This window comes from Erpetoichthys calabaricus, chromosome 16, assembly GCF_900747795.2.
Source record: "Erpetoichthys calabaricus chromosome 16, fErpCal1.3, whole genome shotgun sequence".
Classification (NCBI taxonomy): domain Eukaryota; kingdom Metazoa; phylum Chordata; class Cladistia; order Polypteriformes; family Polypteridae; genus Erpetoichthys; species Erpetoichthys calabaricus.
Genome location: NC_041409.2, coordinates 57,246,737 through 57,260,680, shown reverse-complemented (window position 1 = coordinate 57,260,680; position 13,944 = coordinate 57,246,737). Strand labels below are relative to the sequence as shown.

Below are 13,944 nucleotides of genomic sequence, written 5' to 3'. Positions count from 1 at the left end.
TTTGTTTTTTTGCAAACAGATGTTTTGCAGAATTACATATCACAATTTACATTTTTCCATTTAGCCCCAAACTTTCACATTCATAAATTGTTTTTGATATATTGTCCTGTCTTTAGTGATAGATATAATACTCTAGGCATGCAGGCAGACATTAACTCTGAAAACTTTAATGTCTAGTCTTTGCATTTTAAGGCAATATGGTTTCAGTAGTTAAAGGGCTTCTTTGTTGGTTAACAAAAGGGATTAGACAGACTAATATTTTTTAGAAATATTTGCATTGAAAGAAGCCCAGTGTTAAAAATTCTAACTTGGATATGAGGGTCTAGGGTTCTGAGTGATTCAGGACAGTTTTCACCAGGTAGCATGCTATAACGCAGACATGTTTTTGTTGTCTTTCATTTATTTGCCAGTTGCTAGCAGTTCCAGTAGACCAGGCTGTTCATCTGTATGAGCGAGACTCCTGGAAAGAAGTTGGCAAGCTTACAGATGACTTCATCAAACAGGTGAGATGCTTGGTAACTGATTTTTGGAAGCTTATGTTCATTGCCTGTGTACTATAGGAAGATGTTTCAATATATGGCTGTTGGTGCTTTGGGGACAGTCTTCATAGCTTCTGCTTTTTTGATAGGCCTCTATTCATGCATGACATATCTGTTCCTTGATGCTGGACTGTTTTGTTTAATAGAGTATGTTTTTAAGTAGACAAGCAGAATCTAGGCAATGTTAGCATAGACTTACTCACAACAAGTCAATTTACAGTCATCAATTTACATAACATCTTGCTGCTGTGCAGCTAAATCGTACAAACGGGGTGGAAAAAAAAACTAAAGATATCACACTGGAGGCAAGTCAGTATAAAATTGATCTTTGGTCTGCTGTGGGATGGCAGTAATGTCTTTTGTTTCATAATGTCACTGTGGTCCAAAATGTCTATGAAGGTAGTTGGAAAGAAAAGTAAATTTCCTTTGCCCCAGGAGTGAGCATTTGTTAATGTTCCAGACCAGTTCTTTCCTTGTGCCTTACAGGTATGCTAAACCTTGTGCATAGCACAGGAAATAAAAATGACCTAATCTTCTGTTACAGATTTCTTTATTTAAGGCCCCAATATGTTAATTTCTGACATTCTTGCTACCTCCTTATGTGTCCATTACTGAGTTGAGTTATTTGAAGATGCTTTCCTTGTAGATCAGGTTGCATTTTGTCCTGCCATAGGCAGATCTGGTAATATTCAAACGCTAATGGATTAAAGAGGTTTATTATTGAAAAAATCTTTCCACTATCACCTTCTAAAGTTAGTTTTATTAAAAAAAAAAAAAAAAGACAAAAAGACAACTGCAGTATTTTATAAACTATATAACACAAATAATACTGTATCTGTTGAGCAAATGTTGGAAAAGTATCAAAAGTCTGAAAATAGTACCCGGCTAAAAGAATTCAGACATGTTTAAAACACTGCATTATGAGTATGTTCAGGCCCTTTTTTAAAAAGGTGTAAATAATCACATTTTTTTACTGTTTTCTTATTAGGCTGTGAATGTTGTCTGTTGGTCTCCATGTGGCAAATTTCTGGCTGTGGGCTGTGTTGGTGGCTTATTGACTGTATGGAATGTGGAGAACCAGGAGTGTCTTGAAAGGTAATGTATCTAAAAAATTTATTGCTTGCATTTTCACCAGTTGTATCTGCAAAGCTTGAATGTTGATTACGGTCCTCTTTCAGGAAACATGTATGTTTTATGTTGATATTGCATTTCTAGATATAATTACCAGTTAGGAGTGATTAAATGGTAAACTGCTAAAAGGACTGATTGTTAAAGACATTCTTTAAAAATAGGCTAATGTAGTTCTTCTGTTTCAGAGCTGTAAAATTCACACTAGAAAAATAATGTGGGTGGGGAATCCATGACATATTTAGTTAATGTATTTAATCAAGGTGACTTATAAGACATCAACAGTTGCAACCATTTGCTATTGTTTTTTTTGTTTTTTTTTTTAACAGAAGATGCACTGCCAGGTTAGGTGACTTGCTCATTGTCATATGAAAACTCACAAATAGGAATTAAACTGACAGCCATGGGGTTTACAGTTCTGATTTCTCTTTGTAGTTAAAATGGTTTCCTTTACGAAGGTGTACCTGGTACATATTTTGCAACCTTCATTTTCTGTGTGCTTAGTATTCGATGACATGAATATAATAAAATAATACCTGCTGTTTATAGTTGGTTTTTATTACTCTGCCAGGAATGAACATTTTTGCTACAAATGCTTAACTTCAGTATTTATACATGTACTCTTATGTTTTTCCTTTTAAACTGTAATTACTGTATGTACTTTTTTTCCTTCAAGAGAGAAACATGAGAAAGGCTATACAGTATGTGGCTTAGCATGGCACCCCAAGGGAGATCAACTTGGATACACAGATACAGAAGGATGCCTTGGACTTTTGGAAGGATTATCTGCAGGGAGTGTAACAAGTTCCAAGGTCAGTTTAACAAAATGAATTGTAGTGTTTTATTGTATTGAACTTTTAAGCATAACTGCTGAAATTACCTTCTGTTCAACAGTTCTTAGACTATTAAGAATTACTTAATTAAATTTAATTATTTAATACTTCAAAGTGCATTAAATATCAGTAACCTATATTTTTGGAATTGCTTTTTTAAATATGTTTAATAGGAATTTGTTGTTCCATCTATTGAGGATGACGTTGTTCTCGTATAGAAAGTGCAGTGCACAAATGCTGGCCTATATTAACATCATAGTGTTCATCAGTGAACTGGTGCTGGATTTGTACTCTGGAGAGCTTGTTCACTTTCATCCTACTGGTACTGATTTCCATTGTGTTTTTTTGTCAATGGAAAGGCGACGGTATTAGTTTAAGTTAGCTGTCATACAAATAGAACTATTCCAGATATCCTGTGTTATTCAAACATCCCATTACTCATATTGGGGAACATAATACATGCCATTAAAATTTGCCCCACTCCTTTGTGCACTTATCACGGGTTTGCATTGTTTAAACAGGGATATTGAATCTATGGGCTCATGCGTGTTTTGTTTTTTTTTTTTTATCATCACATCCTGGTTCTCCCGTCAACTTTAATTAAGAGGAACCAGAATTTATCCAACCAAGTAATTTTTGATGTGTCCTCCAATTCCATAGCACATTGTAACTACATAGTCTTAATTTTTGCTGAAAAGGAGTGAAACATGGTGCAATTATTTGCTGCCGTGTGCCACTTGTAACCGTGTAGTATGGGTAATGCATGCTGAGATGACACTTTTGGCACCACAGCTGTACTTGGCTATAAAGTAACTGTATTCTATTTGATATTTTATATTAGTTTTTTTACTTTGTTACTGGCAGTTTTTCTTATATCACTGACTCTATTATGTACAAAAACCTCTTCAAGCCACCTCTATCTTTCTGCATTCAAAGGCACTTAAATATCTTTGAACAGTCAACTGCAAACGTACTTAATCTGTTGATATATAACTGCTTGTTTTAAATAGTATTTTATCAGAATACCATCACATGTATTGGCAGTAACCTAATAAAATGGCCAGTCAGGGTAAATATATTATGTGCATATAATGCAGCGCTTTGAACTTTTTGTACAAAATATACCTTTTTGGAAGTATGACAGTATTGCATGACTCCTGAAGCAGCAAATTTATGCTAGCTAATTTCAAGATTGATGTTTGTCATGAATTTTGAGAAAAAATAGGGTGGTGGTTGCCATAATAGTAAAACAGCTTGAAAAACCTTTTAGACAGTTTTTGTTGCACCCTTTATATAAAGCTCAGCACATAAGCACCTCTAGGTTAAACATCTAAATTGGCCCTAGTGTGTGCTTGGTGTGTGGGTGTGTTTGTGTGTGTCCTGCGGTGGGTTGGCACCCTGCCCAGGATTGTTTCCTGCCTTGTGCCCTGTGTTGGCTGGGATTGGCTCCAGCAGACCCCCGTGACCCTGTGTTTGGATTCAGCGGGTTGGACAATGGATGGATGGATAGGTTTATATACACCTTTTTTCTTTTATGGTACTATACTGCCATCTAGTACTTAATGGTTGTATATGCTTTTTATATGAAAGCTAGGTTGGTTTGTTTGTTTTATTTTTATTTATTTTATTTCCTGAATTGTAAGTTTGAAAAGAGAGCAGTTTTTTTTATAGTATATGTGGCTTTTTATTCAACTATGTTATAGAGAGGTAAGGCTCTTCATGTTCTTTCATCTCAAGCTAGTAATGATGGAGGTAGGACCATGCTGAGGTGGACACACTAGGCCACCTTATTATTAGCAGCTTTTTATATTTCCTCCCCGGAAATTCCATAGTGCTCCCTGGTCATTTGAGAGGTATAATCCCTCCATTGTGTCTTGGTTCTGCTCTTCGGTCATTTCCCAATGGCCTGTGCCTTGTATATCTCTTAAGGACAGTAATCAGTGGCATTATAACTACATTCCCAAACTGCCTGTTTCTTGTTGATCTAGAGACATATCATTTCTACTGCAAGTTCTATTCTTGTTGCTGAACTCCTCATTTAGTCAAGGAGGATTCATCTAGAAAATCTGTGCAGGATTTTTTCATTTTGTCTGCTAGTACTTGTGATTTTTTTTTTCATCACTACCCAGTGTTTATGGCTTTAGATAAAAAGTATTATATTGAAAGTCCAAAGACTTAGCTCCTGCTTTACTGTCACAGTCAGGAAGGGTGTTTAGCAGTACAAGTGCTGTAGTTTCATAATCCCTGCAATCCTAATTTGCGAACAAGACCACAAGGTACTTAGTCTCCTGCTTGGATATTCTTCTCAACCATAACCTGGAGTAATCATCTCACTCTTTCCCAAATACAAAGCTGAGTATCTGAAATATTCATTTCGGCTTCAAATATTTATATTGTAATATACATACAGTAATAGTCAGATATATTTGATATTTTAGATACAAGTATAAACCCCTTCATTTGTACTCAAAATTCATTTGGTAATTGATTCTTGCTCTTGCAATCAAAATGAACATGTCCCAAGAACAAATATTTGAATATATTGGTCTTCATGTCACAACATTCGCAACCAAAAGGTAATGGACCTTTATTAAAGGAAATTTTAAAGTGTGGCAGAAACATTACAGGAAAGTTTATACATACTAAAATATTTTTAAAAACTTTGTCTTTTCTCTTTGTATTTTATTGCCTGACGATAAGCTAACAATTTGTTTAATATCCCTTTTATACTTCTGACGTGCCAAGATTGAGAACTGGTTCAGACAGTAATTTTTTCTTGTGCAGAGTCTTTTGTTGCTCGCAATATGTGTCATATACATATTTTATTTATATTTATATAATGTATTCGCTATAGTAGTGAATCTATGCTGTATATGCAGAATTGTAGTGTACAGTAGCTATTTTGCTACATTCATTTACCATAATCGGTTGATAATGGTTGTAAGTGTAAAAGTTATTCAAAAATTTGTGACATCTTTTTATTTATTTGTCTTCTCTCTGGCAGCTGCCTTCTTCCAGGGAAGTGAAGGATTATGATGACCTATTCGATGATGACGATGATGATGGTGTACTAGAGGATCATTTGAGTGAGAAACAGTCTCCATCAAAGCGTCCTTTTATTGAAGATGATGATGATGATGATCTTATGCCTTCACTTGGACGTTCTAGACATCGAGGGGCCATTCTTGATGATGAAGAAAATTCTCTCGGTATATTATACAGATTGATTTCACTACAGTACTTGTAACCCTGAACAGCATATAGAATAGGAACTGTATGCTGAGGTCTAAATGTTAAAATAAAAAATGCACTTGTTTTGATCTTATTGTAACAGTTTTCTGTTCTTTCAGATGTAGCATCTGTAAAACCCGAAATGGAAAAGGAAGCTGGTGAAAACTATAAACACGGTCCAGTTGAACCTCCTGGGCGACTGTCATATGATGGTCCGTTGCCCACTCCGCGGCAAAAGCCCTTCCAGTCTGGGTCGACACCTGCACATCTCATGCACAGATTCTTGGTAAGTGATCTGAATCAAGCAAAAATAAAGTATGCATAATTTATTTTTAGAGCTGCATTTTTATGTGACAGACTGCTCAACTGAGAACTTTTCAAATTAATTGATAGACCACAGACCCTTGTATTAATAGAATCACTAAAGTGAATTTCAGATCTACCTGACAACCTCTTCTGAATCTGAGTTTTGAGCTCAGTTCAGTAAGCTGCTGTAGAGAATAGTCTGCTGAATTGTGAATCTGCCTGGAAGTATTTTTTTACTTAGTGCAGCACCAAGCATAGAGAATCAACAGTATAAAATCATGTACCATTCAGAAACCCGGTCCATTTTAATGCTAATATTTTGCGGGTGACAGGTTATTTATAATTGCTTAAGTCCACTTTTCTGCAACAGCCGAGTTTCAGACATTGAATATAAAAAAACTTCCATCTAGGCTGTAGAGACGCAGGGATTAGTGATGCAAAAAAAATGTTTTCGCTTATTATCATATCCACTTTGACATTATGGTTAAAACTGTACCTGAAGTACCTATGGTTCATTGATGCTGTCATATGTATGTCTCCAACTGAGACAAAATCACTTGTTTTCCATTCCTGTCAGGTGAAAATTCAATTATACAGTACATGTACCATGTGTTTTTGTTTTGTTTTTTTTTAAATAATGTAAAATTTGCTTTAACCCTATCTGTTTAGTGTACACGAAAGTAGAATGAAAGAGAATTGTATGAAAACAACATAGAAGAAATGATCTTTGCTTCTATTTAACTTATTTTTCGTGTTTTCTAGATACTTTGTGTGTGTGTGTGTGTGTGTGTGTGTGTGTGTGTGTGTGTGTGTGTGTGTGTGTGTGTGTGTACAAAATGCATCACATGGCTGAGACAAAGTTCTAGGCCACATAATTTTGATGCTTATTACGTTTAGAACATGCATCTAAAGCGTTTCTCATAATCAAGTTGGTTCTTATAAAAGACTTCTTACTGCTTTCATTTATTTTTTAGGGTAGCATTTAGCAGCTTTGGCGTAAATAAGGATCAGATATACATTTATTAGTTATTGTAGTTTGGCTTCCTTTTTGTTTTTCAGGCATATACACTTGAACATGTCCAAGTATAAGTGTAGTGCTTTTGCTTACGTACTGAGAAATTTATATAAAATTAAAATTATATCATAGCTATCCTTAAGTGTATAATGCCTTCTGATCTATTATAAATTATCACATACCAGTAGTTCAGTCAACTGTCAGATAACAAGGTGTTTATGAAAAACAGTGCAGTTAAATATTAAAATCAAAGGTCCAATTTATACACACTAGAAGTAGATATGTTTTTTTTAATTTATTTTTCATTTATTTATTTATTTTTTTAAATCTGATTTTCTAGGCTAGGATTTTTTCTTTCTTTTTTGCTTCTGTTGCATCCCCTCCTCTTGGAGTGCATAGTAAATCACTTAAAATTTATAACCTCTCATTGTACATTCATTTTCTTCAATTCAGACAGAGAAAACAAAAAGACCTTATGTCCAAATGAGATTAAATTCCTCAGCCTGCCACCGTATTTACCAGCAATGCTTATGGATTAGCAAATAAAACTTAATGCCACCATTTTTCTACATTTTAGTAACTACACATTACTGCTAATGGAAAAAAGCTGAGATTTGTCAAGTACTGGCTTTAATTCACATCTGCACTCACTCCTTTCACCTATAGAAGCAGTTACCTTATATTTATTTGGATTCCTTATTTGCTACATTTTACATGTTCTCTTGTTAATACTAGTATATGCTAAAGAAATGCATTCCATGCCTTAATTGGGTGCAAAACCTATTTCCACTAAGCACTTGTTGCCAGGCAAGAGGAAAAGAGGAAGGCCTAAGAGAAGGTTTATGGATGTGGTGAGAGAGGACATGCAGGTGATGAGTGTAACAAAACAAGATGCAGAGGACAGAACGATACGGAAGAGGATGATCCACTGGGGCGACCCCTAACGAGAGCCTCCGAAAGAAGACGACGACTTGGGTGTTGATTAAAAAATGAAAATGGGAATGGAATGCACATTATGGCAGCTTTTAAAATGCACAAAGTTTCTACATTGATTTTCACAAGTTTATGTTGTAAATTAAAAAATAAAATCTTCTTGTCATGCTACCATGCCCCTGCCATTTCACTTCCAGATAAAAATACCTACTGCATTTCATTTTTCACCAGGACTTATTTGCTTTAAAAGTGTCTTGTGGGATCTTGGATCAACATAATGCGAAGATGTGCTTTTTTTCTTGCAGGTGTGGAATTCTGTAGGAATTGTTCGCGGATACAATGATGAACAGGACAATGCTATTGACATAGAGTTCCATGATACCTCTGTCCATCACTCTATGCATCTCACCAACAATCTTAGCCACACTTTGGCTGACATGTCTCAAGAAGCGGTGTTGCTTGCTTGTGAGAGCACTGATGAACTGGCCAGGTATGTGAAAAATTTATTTTAGATGATGCTAACTGCAAATCTGAAAGGAAATAGAGTTCTTGTTTTCATGCAAGTGAAGTTTTGAATTTTATCAGTTAATCTTTTTTATATAGTGCCTTTCAAATGATACATCACATATAAGAGTACAATTTACAGGTAGAAGATTGCAAAGTAAAACAGATAATACAAATGCATGATAAAACACTGAGAAAAAGGGATTAGCAAGACCTGACATATGAGTAAAAAGAATACCCTGAAGTGTAACAGTAGTTGATAAATAGCACAGTAAACACAACATCAGTATTATAAGCTTAAATAAGAATCAGTTGGGTAATACAGTCTCAAGTTCAAAAAGAAAACTGTGATTTCACATTTGAATCGAATATTAACACTGAAGATTGCCTTCTAGGGTGCCGGATCTATAACTGAAAGTCTTATCAGTTAATTCAGACTGAGTAATAATGGCTGAAATAGACAATAAGAGTTTACAGCTCTGAAAATTGTTTGATATGACAGAATTCCGATGGACCAGTTACACAGTAAATTAACTTCCATTTGCCACATTCTGCCTTTTATCAAGAGTGGGTTTAAATAGGCCAAACAAGAGTTATGCCTATAGTAAATTATATTTTCCATTTTAATCCGATTACTAACCTGGTTTGGATTGACGCTTCAAAACAGAATTTTAAACCTAGAATAAGATTTAAAGTGATGGTTTAAATGGTTAGTTAACTGGTGACTCTAAAATGACTCTGCATGAATGATTATGGGTCAGGGAAGTGTGCGAGTATTTGTTCGCCCTGCAGATATGGTACATTCTTGCCGCTGTGCTACTGTGATAATCACAGGCTGCCTTTGATCTGGATAAACAGTTTATGGGTGGGTAATTAAACGTTCAGCCACTGCTATGTTTTATCCCACAGTGCATATTTGTTTTACTCTTGAAGAGCTTAGAAACATAATGTTACAGGAACCTCTTGAAGTAATTTTTAAAGTTATTTTATTTAAAATAATTGAAAGCATTTTATATATGGTGTATGAGCCAACCCTTTTCTTTCCTCCATTATACCAGCAAACTGCACTGCCTGCACTTTAGCTCATGGGATACAAATAAGGAGTGGATGGTGGATTTACCCAAAGGGGAAGATGTTCAAGTAGTGTGCCTTGGCCAGGGTTGGGCAGCAGCTGCAACAAATGCAATGTTGGTACGAGTCTTTTCCATTGGTGGTGTGCAAAAAGAAATATTCAGCTTACCCGGTTCTGTTGTCTGCATGGCAGGACATGGAGAACAGCTACTGGTGGCCTTCCATAGAGGTAAGTCAAAAGTCTTGAAATTAAAGAAACAGACTGCCTTTATTTTTTTTTGTGGAGCCTCTTAGGTTTAAAAATTGACTACAAGTATAGTAAATATTGGATACTTGCTCAGGTTTCCACAGCATGTTGGTATCAGAAACAGTGGCTCAGCTGCAACATCATCCTCTAAATGAAATACAATTTTTGATTTGAATATTAGGGTATATTTCAGCCATGATCTTCATCCCATATATTTCACTTTGATTACTGAACTTTTACTGCATATAAAGTTTTTTTTATTTATTTTTTTTTTTTTTTGTAATTTAACACTTAGTTGTACCTGATGTGTTAGCTAGGTTGCCCAGGCAAATAACTAATATTTTCTTTTATAACTGTGTTAGAAGCATTTTTGAGCACTTAAAGTAAGTACAGCCAGACTTTTCTTTTTATACACAGGGGTAAGTTAAAACTTCATTTACAATATTAATTTTTTGTGAGCTAGTTCTTAAACAGGATGATGGAAAAATATCAGTCTTTTGTACTGCTTTTAAAAAAATAGCTAAAATGAACATCAATGATTTTGCTTAATTTGGTACGGGATACAAGAATAAATAAATATAACAAAATGTGGCAATGTTAGCATGTGTGCTTGTGTAGCATGCAGATAAATCCTCTTATGTATTAAATCTGTATATTAACTAGAGTCAAGCCATTTAACCAACTTCAAGAGGTGACTTTTGAATAACTTGTTTTGTTATCTTTTAATAAAGGTGATTTTTCTAAAACTGACCATCTCAATGTACCTGGACCTACCATAATTTCCCAACTTAATTAAAACAACTTTGAACAATGTTCTATCCCTTGCTAAGTATTGCTTTCTTGTACTTTTTCATCAAAGGATTACATGCAGGCTCCTTACACACTATTTCATATTTTATTTATACAGTACTGTGCAAAAGTTTTAGGCAGGTATGGAAAAAAAGCTATAAACAAAGAATGCTTTCAAAAATGGAAGTGTTAATCATTTATTTTCATCAATCAACAAAATGCAATGAATGAACAAAACAGAAATCTAAATCAAATCAATATTTGGTGTGACCACCCTTTGCCTTCAAAACAGCATCAATTCTTCTAGGTACACTTGCACACAGTTTTTGAAGGAACTCGGCTGGTAGGTTGTTCCAAACATCTTGGAGAACTAACCACAGATCTTCTGTGGATGTAGGCTTTCTCACATCCTTCTGTCTTTTCATGTAATCCCAGACACACTTGATGTTGAGATCAGGGCTCTGTGGGGGCCATACCATTACTTCCAGGACTTCTTGTTCATCTTTACGCTGAAGATAGTTCTTAATGACTTTGGCTGTATGTTTGGGGTCGTTGTCCTGCTGCAGAATAAATTTGGGGCCAATCATACGCCTCCCTGATGGTATTGCATGATGGATAAGTATCTGCCTGTATTTCTCAGTATTGAGAACACCATTAATCCTGACCAAATCTCCAACTCCGTTTGCAGAAATGCAGCCCCAAACATTCAAGGAACCTCCACCATGCTTCACTGTTGCCTGCAGACACTCATTATTGTACCGCTCTCCAGCCCTTCGACGAACAAACTGCCTTCTGCTACAGCCAGATCTTTCAAATTTTGACTCATCAGTCCAGAGCACCTGCTGCCATTTTTCTGCACCCCATTTCCTATGTTTTTATGCATACTTGAGTCGCTTGGCCTTGTTTCCACGTCGGAGGGATGGCTTTTTGTCTGCAACTCTTCCATGAAGACCACTTCTAGACAGACTTCTCCGGACAGTAGATGGGAGTACCTGGGTCCCAGTGGTTTCTGCCAGTTCTGAGCTGATGGCACTGCTGGACATTTTCCGATTTCGAAGGGTAATAAGCTTCATGTGTCTTTCATCTGCTGCACTAAGTTACCTTGGCCGACCACTGCGTCTACGATCCTCAACGTTGCCCGTTTCTTTGTGCTTCTTCAAAAGAGCTTGAACAGCACATCTTGAAACCCCAGTCTGCTTTGAAATCTTTGTCTGGGAGAGACCTTGCTGATGCAGTATATCTACCTTGTGTCTTGTTGCTGTGCTCAATCTTGCCATGACATGAAACTGTCTTCCACAACCTCACCTTGGTAGCAGAGTTTGGCTGTTCCTCACCCAGCTTTAAGCCTCCTACACAGCTATTTCTGTTTCAGTTAAAGACTGTGTTTCAACCTACGTGTGACATTGATGATCATTAGCACCTGTTTGGTATAATTGGTTGATCATACACCTGACTAGAATCCTACAAAATCTCTGACTTTGTGCAAGTGTACCTATAAGAATTGATGCTGGTTTGAAGGCAAAAGGTAGTAACACCAAATATTGATTTGATCTAGATTTTTCTTTTGTTCGCTCACTTTGCATTTTGTAAATTGATAACAATAAACAATCATTATTTATATTTCTGAAAGTGTTCTTTGTTTACATCATTTTTTCACACCTGCCTAAAACTTTTGCACAGTTCTGTATGTGTATATATATATATATATATATATATATATATATATATATATATAATATTATATATATATATAATATTATATATATATATAATATTATATAATAAAATCCCTGTGTGCGTCCAGGTGTCCGTGTGTGGGTGTCTTCTGGTGAAGTGCGCATGCGCGAGGCGATGCGCGATATTACTGTCAGAGAAAGTTAGAGGCATTTTACGGAAATACAAACCAGTATTACTGCGCGAGGAAATTAAAGGTACACAATACAGTGACGCATATTACAGCCACATACAAGCCAGTATTACTGTCAGAGGAGATTAAAGGCATATTACCAACGCGCACGCCTGTATTACCGCCAGAGAAAATTAAAGGTATATTACGGACGTACAAGACGGTATCCTTCAATAAGGGCGCGCACAGGTATCCTTCAATAAGGGCGCGCACAAAAAGGTGAGCCTCAATTGGGCGCAGCGAATAAAGGCGCTCGTAAATAAAGATCTGCACCTTTGTTGTTCTTCACATATTCCAGAGCCATTTGAACTAAATTATCTACGAACGCCTTTATTCGCCGCACTCAATTGAGGTCGCCCTTTTGAAGCTCACCTTTTTGTGCGCGCCCTTATTGAATAGAGCCGTACAAGCCAGTATTACTGTCACAGAAAATTAAAGACACACAATACACGGCGGCAGCCCACGAAGAACGGTCATCTCAGCAAGTAAGTGGAGTGGTGGCTCTGAGGCTAAGGATCTGCGCTGGTATCCTGAAGGTTGCCGGTTCGAATCCCCGTCACTGCCAAAAGAGATCCTACTCTGCTGGGCCCTTGAGCAAGACCCTTAACCTGTAATTGCTCCAGGGGCACTGTACAATGGCTGACCCTGCGCTCTGACCCCAAGGGGTATGCGAAAACTAACAAATTTCTAATATGAGAAATCGTATAAGACGAAATAAAGAACAAAAAAAAAAAAAAAAAATCAAAAGAAAGAAAAATACGACCAACAAAAAGAATGAGGTCAAAGTCCCTTGCCATTTAATATAGACTGTTTCTACTAATGTTTATTATGCACTACTGTTCTAGCGCCCGTTATTGTAACGGGCTGAATGACTAGTATACTAAAATATATATATATATATATATATATATATATATATAAAATATAAATATATATATATAAAATATATATAAAATATAAATATGAGCAAACCTTCCCTCTCCTGTCCTCACAACTTTCTACAGAGGCACTATAGAAAATATATTGAACAGGACAGCGGAGAAAACGTTGGGTCCTCACTCCCATCTGTTCAAGAATTACACTACTCACGTTGCCAGAGCAGATCCGTTAAGATCATAAAAGATCCCACACGCCCGGAACATGGGTTGTTTGAACTTCTGCCCTCTGGAAAACGTTACCGCAGTATGCACTGCAGAACGACCAGATTTAACAGGAACTTCTTCCCCCAGGCCATCAGAATACTGAACTATATTTATATAAATATATAAATAAAATCCTAAGCTAAAAGTGCAACGATTTTATGTCACGCTTTAAATCAGGCTTATTTTAAAACCTACATATATATGTTTGGTATCATTCTTTTCCGCGAATTTATAGAATTTTAATGTGATGTTAGATTTTCAGATTGTTATTCCTTTTTTATAGTATAAACTAAAAAATAT

At 36.0% G+C, this 13,944-nt stretch overlaps 1 protein-coding gene across 1 annotated transcript in view; it reads left to right on the top strand.

Moving 5' to 3' along the window:
• The window catches only part of wdhd1 (WD repeat and HMG-box DNA binding protein 1), a 77,102-nt gene that overhangs the window by 17,710 nt on the left and 45,448 nt on the right, over positions 1–13,944 (top strand). Inside the window, exons 8-14 of the mRNA XM_028821575.2 lie at positions 411–503; positions 1,528–1,634; positions 2,344–2,479; positions 5,505–5,709; positions 5,851–6,017; positions 8,291–8,475; positions 9,548–9,789. Of these exons, the coding sequence (XP_028677408.2) occupies positions 411–503; positions 1,528–1,634; positions 2,344–2,479; positions 5,505–5,709; positions 5,851–6,017; positions 8,291–8,475; positions 9,548–9,789 (1,135 nt within the window). The remainder of the gene's footprint in view (positions 1–410; positions 504–1,527; positions 1,635–2,343; positions 2,480–5,504; positions 5,710–5,850; positions 6,018–8,290; positions 8,476–9,547; positions 9,790–13,944) is intronic.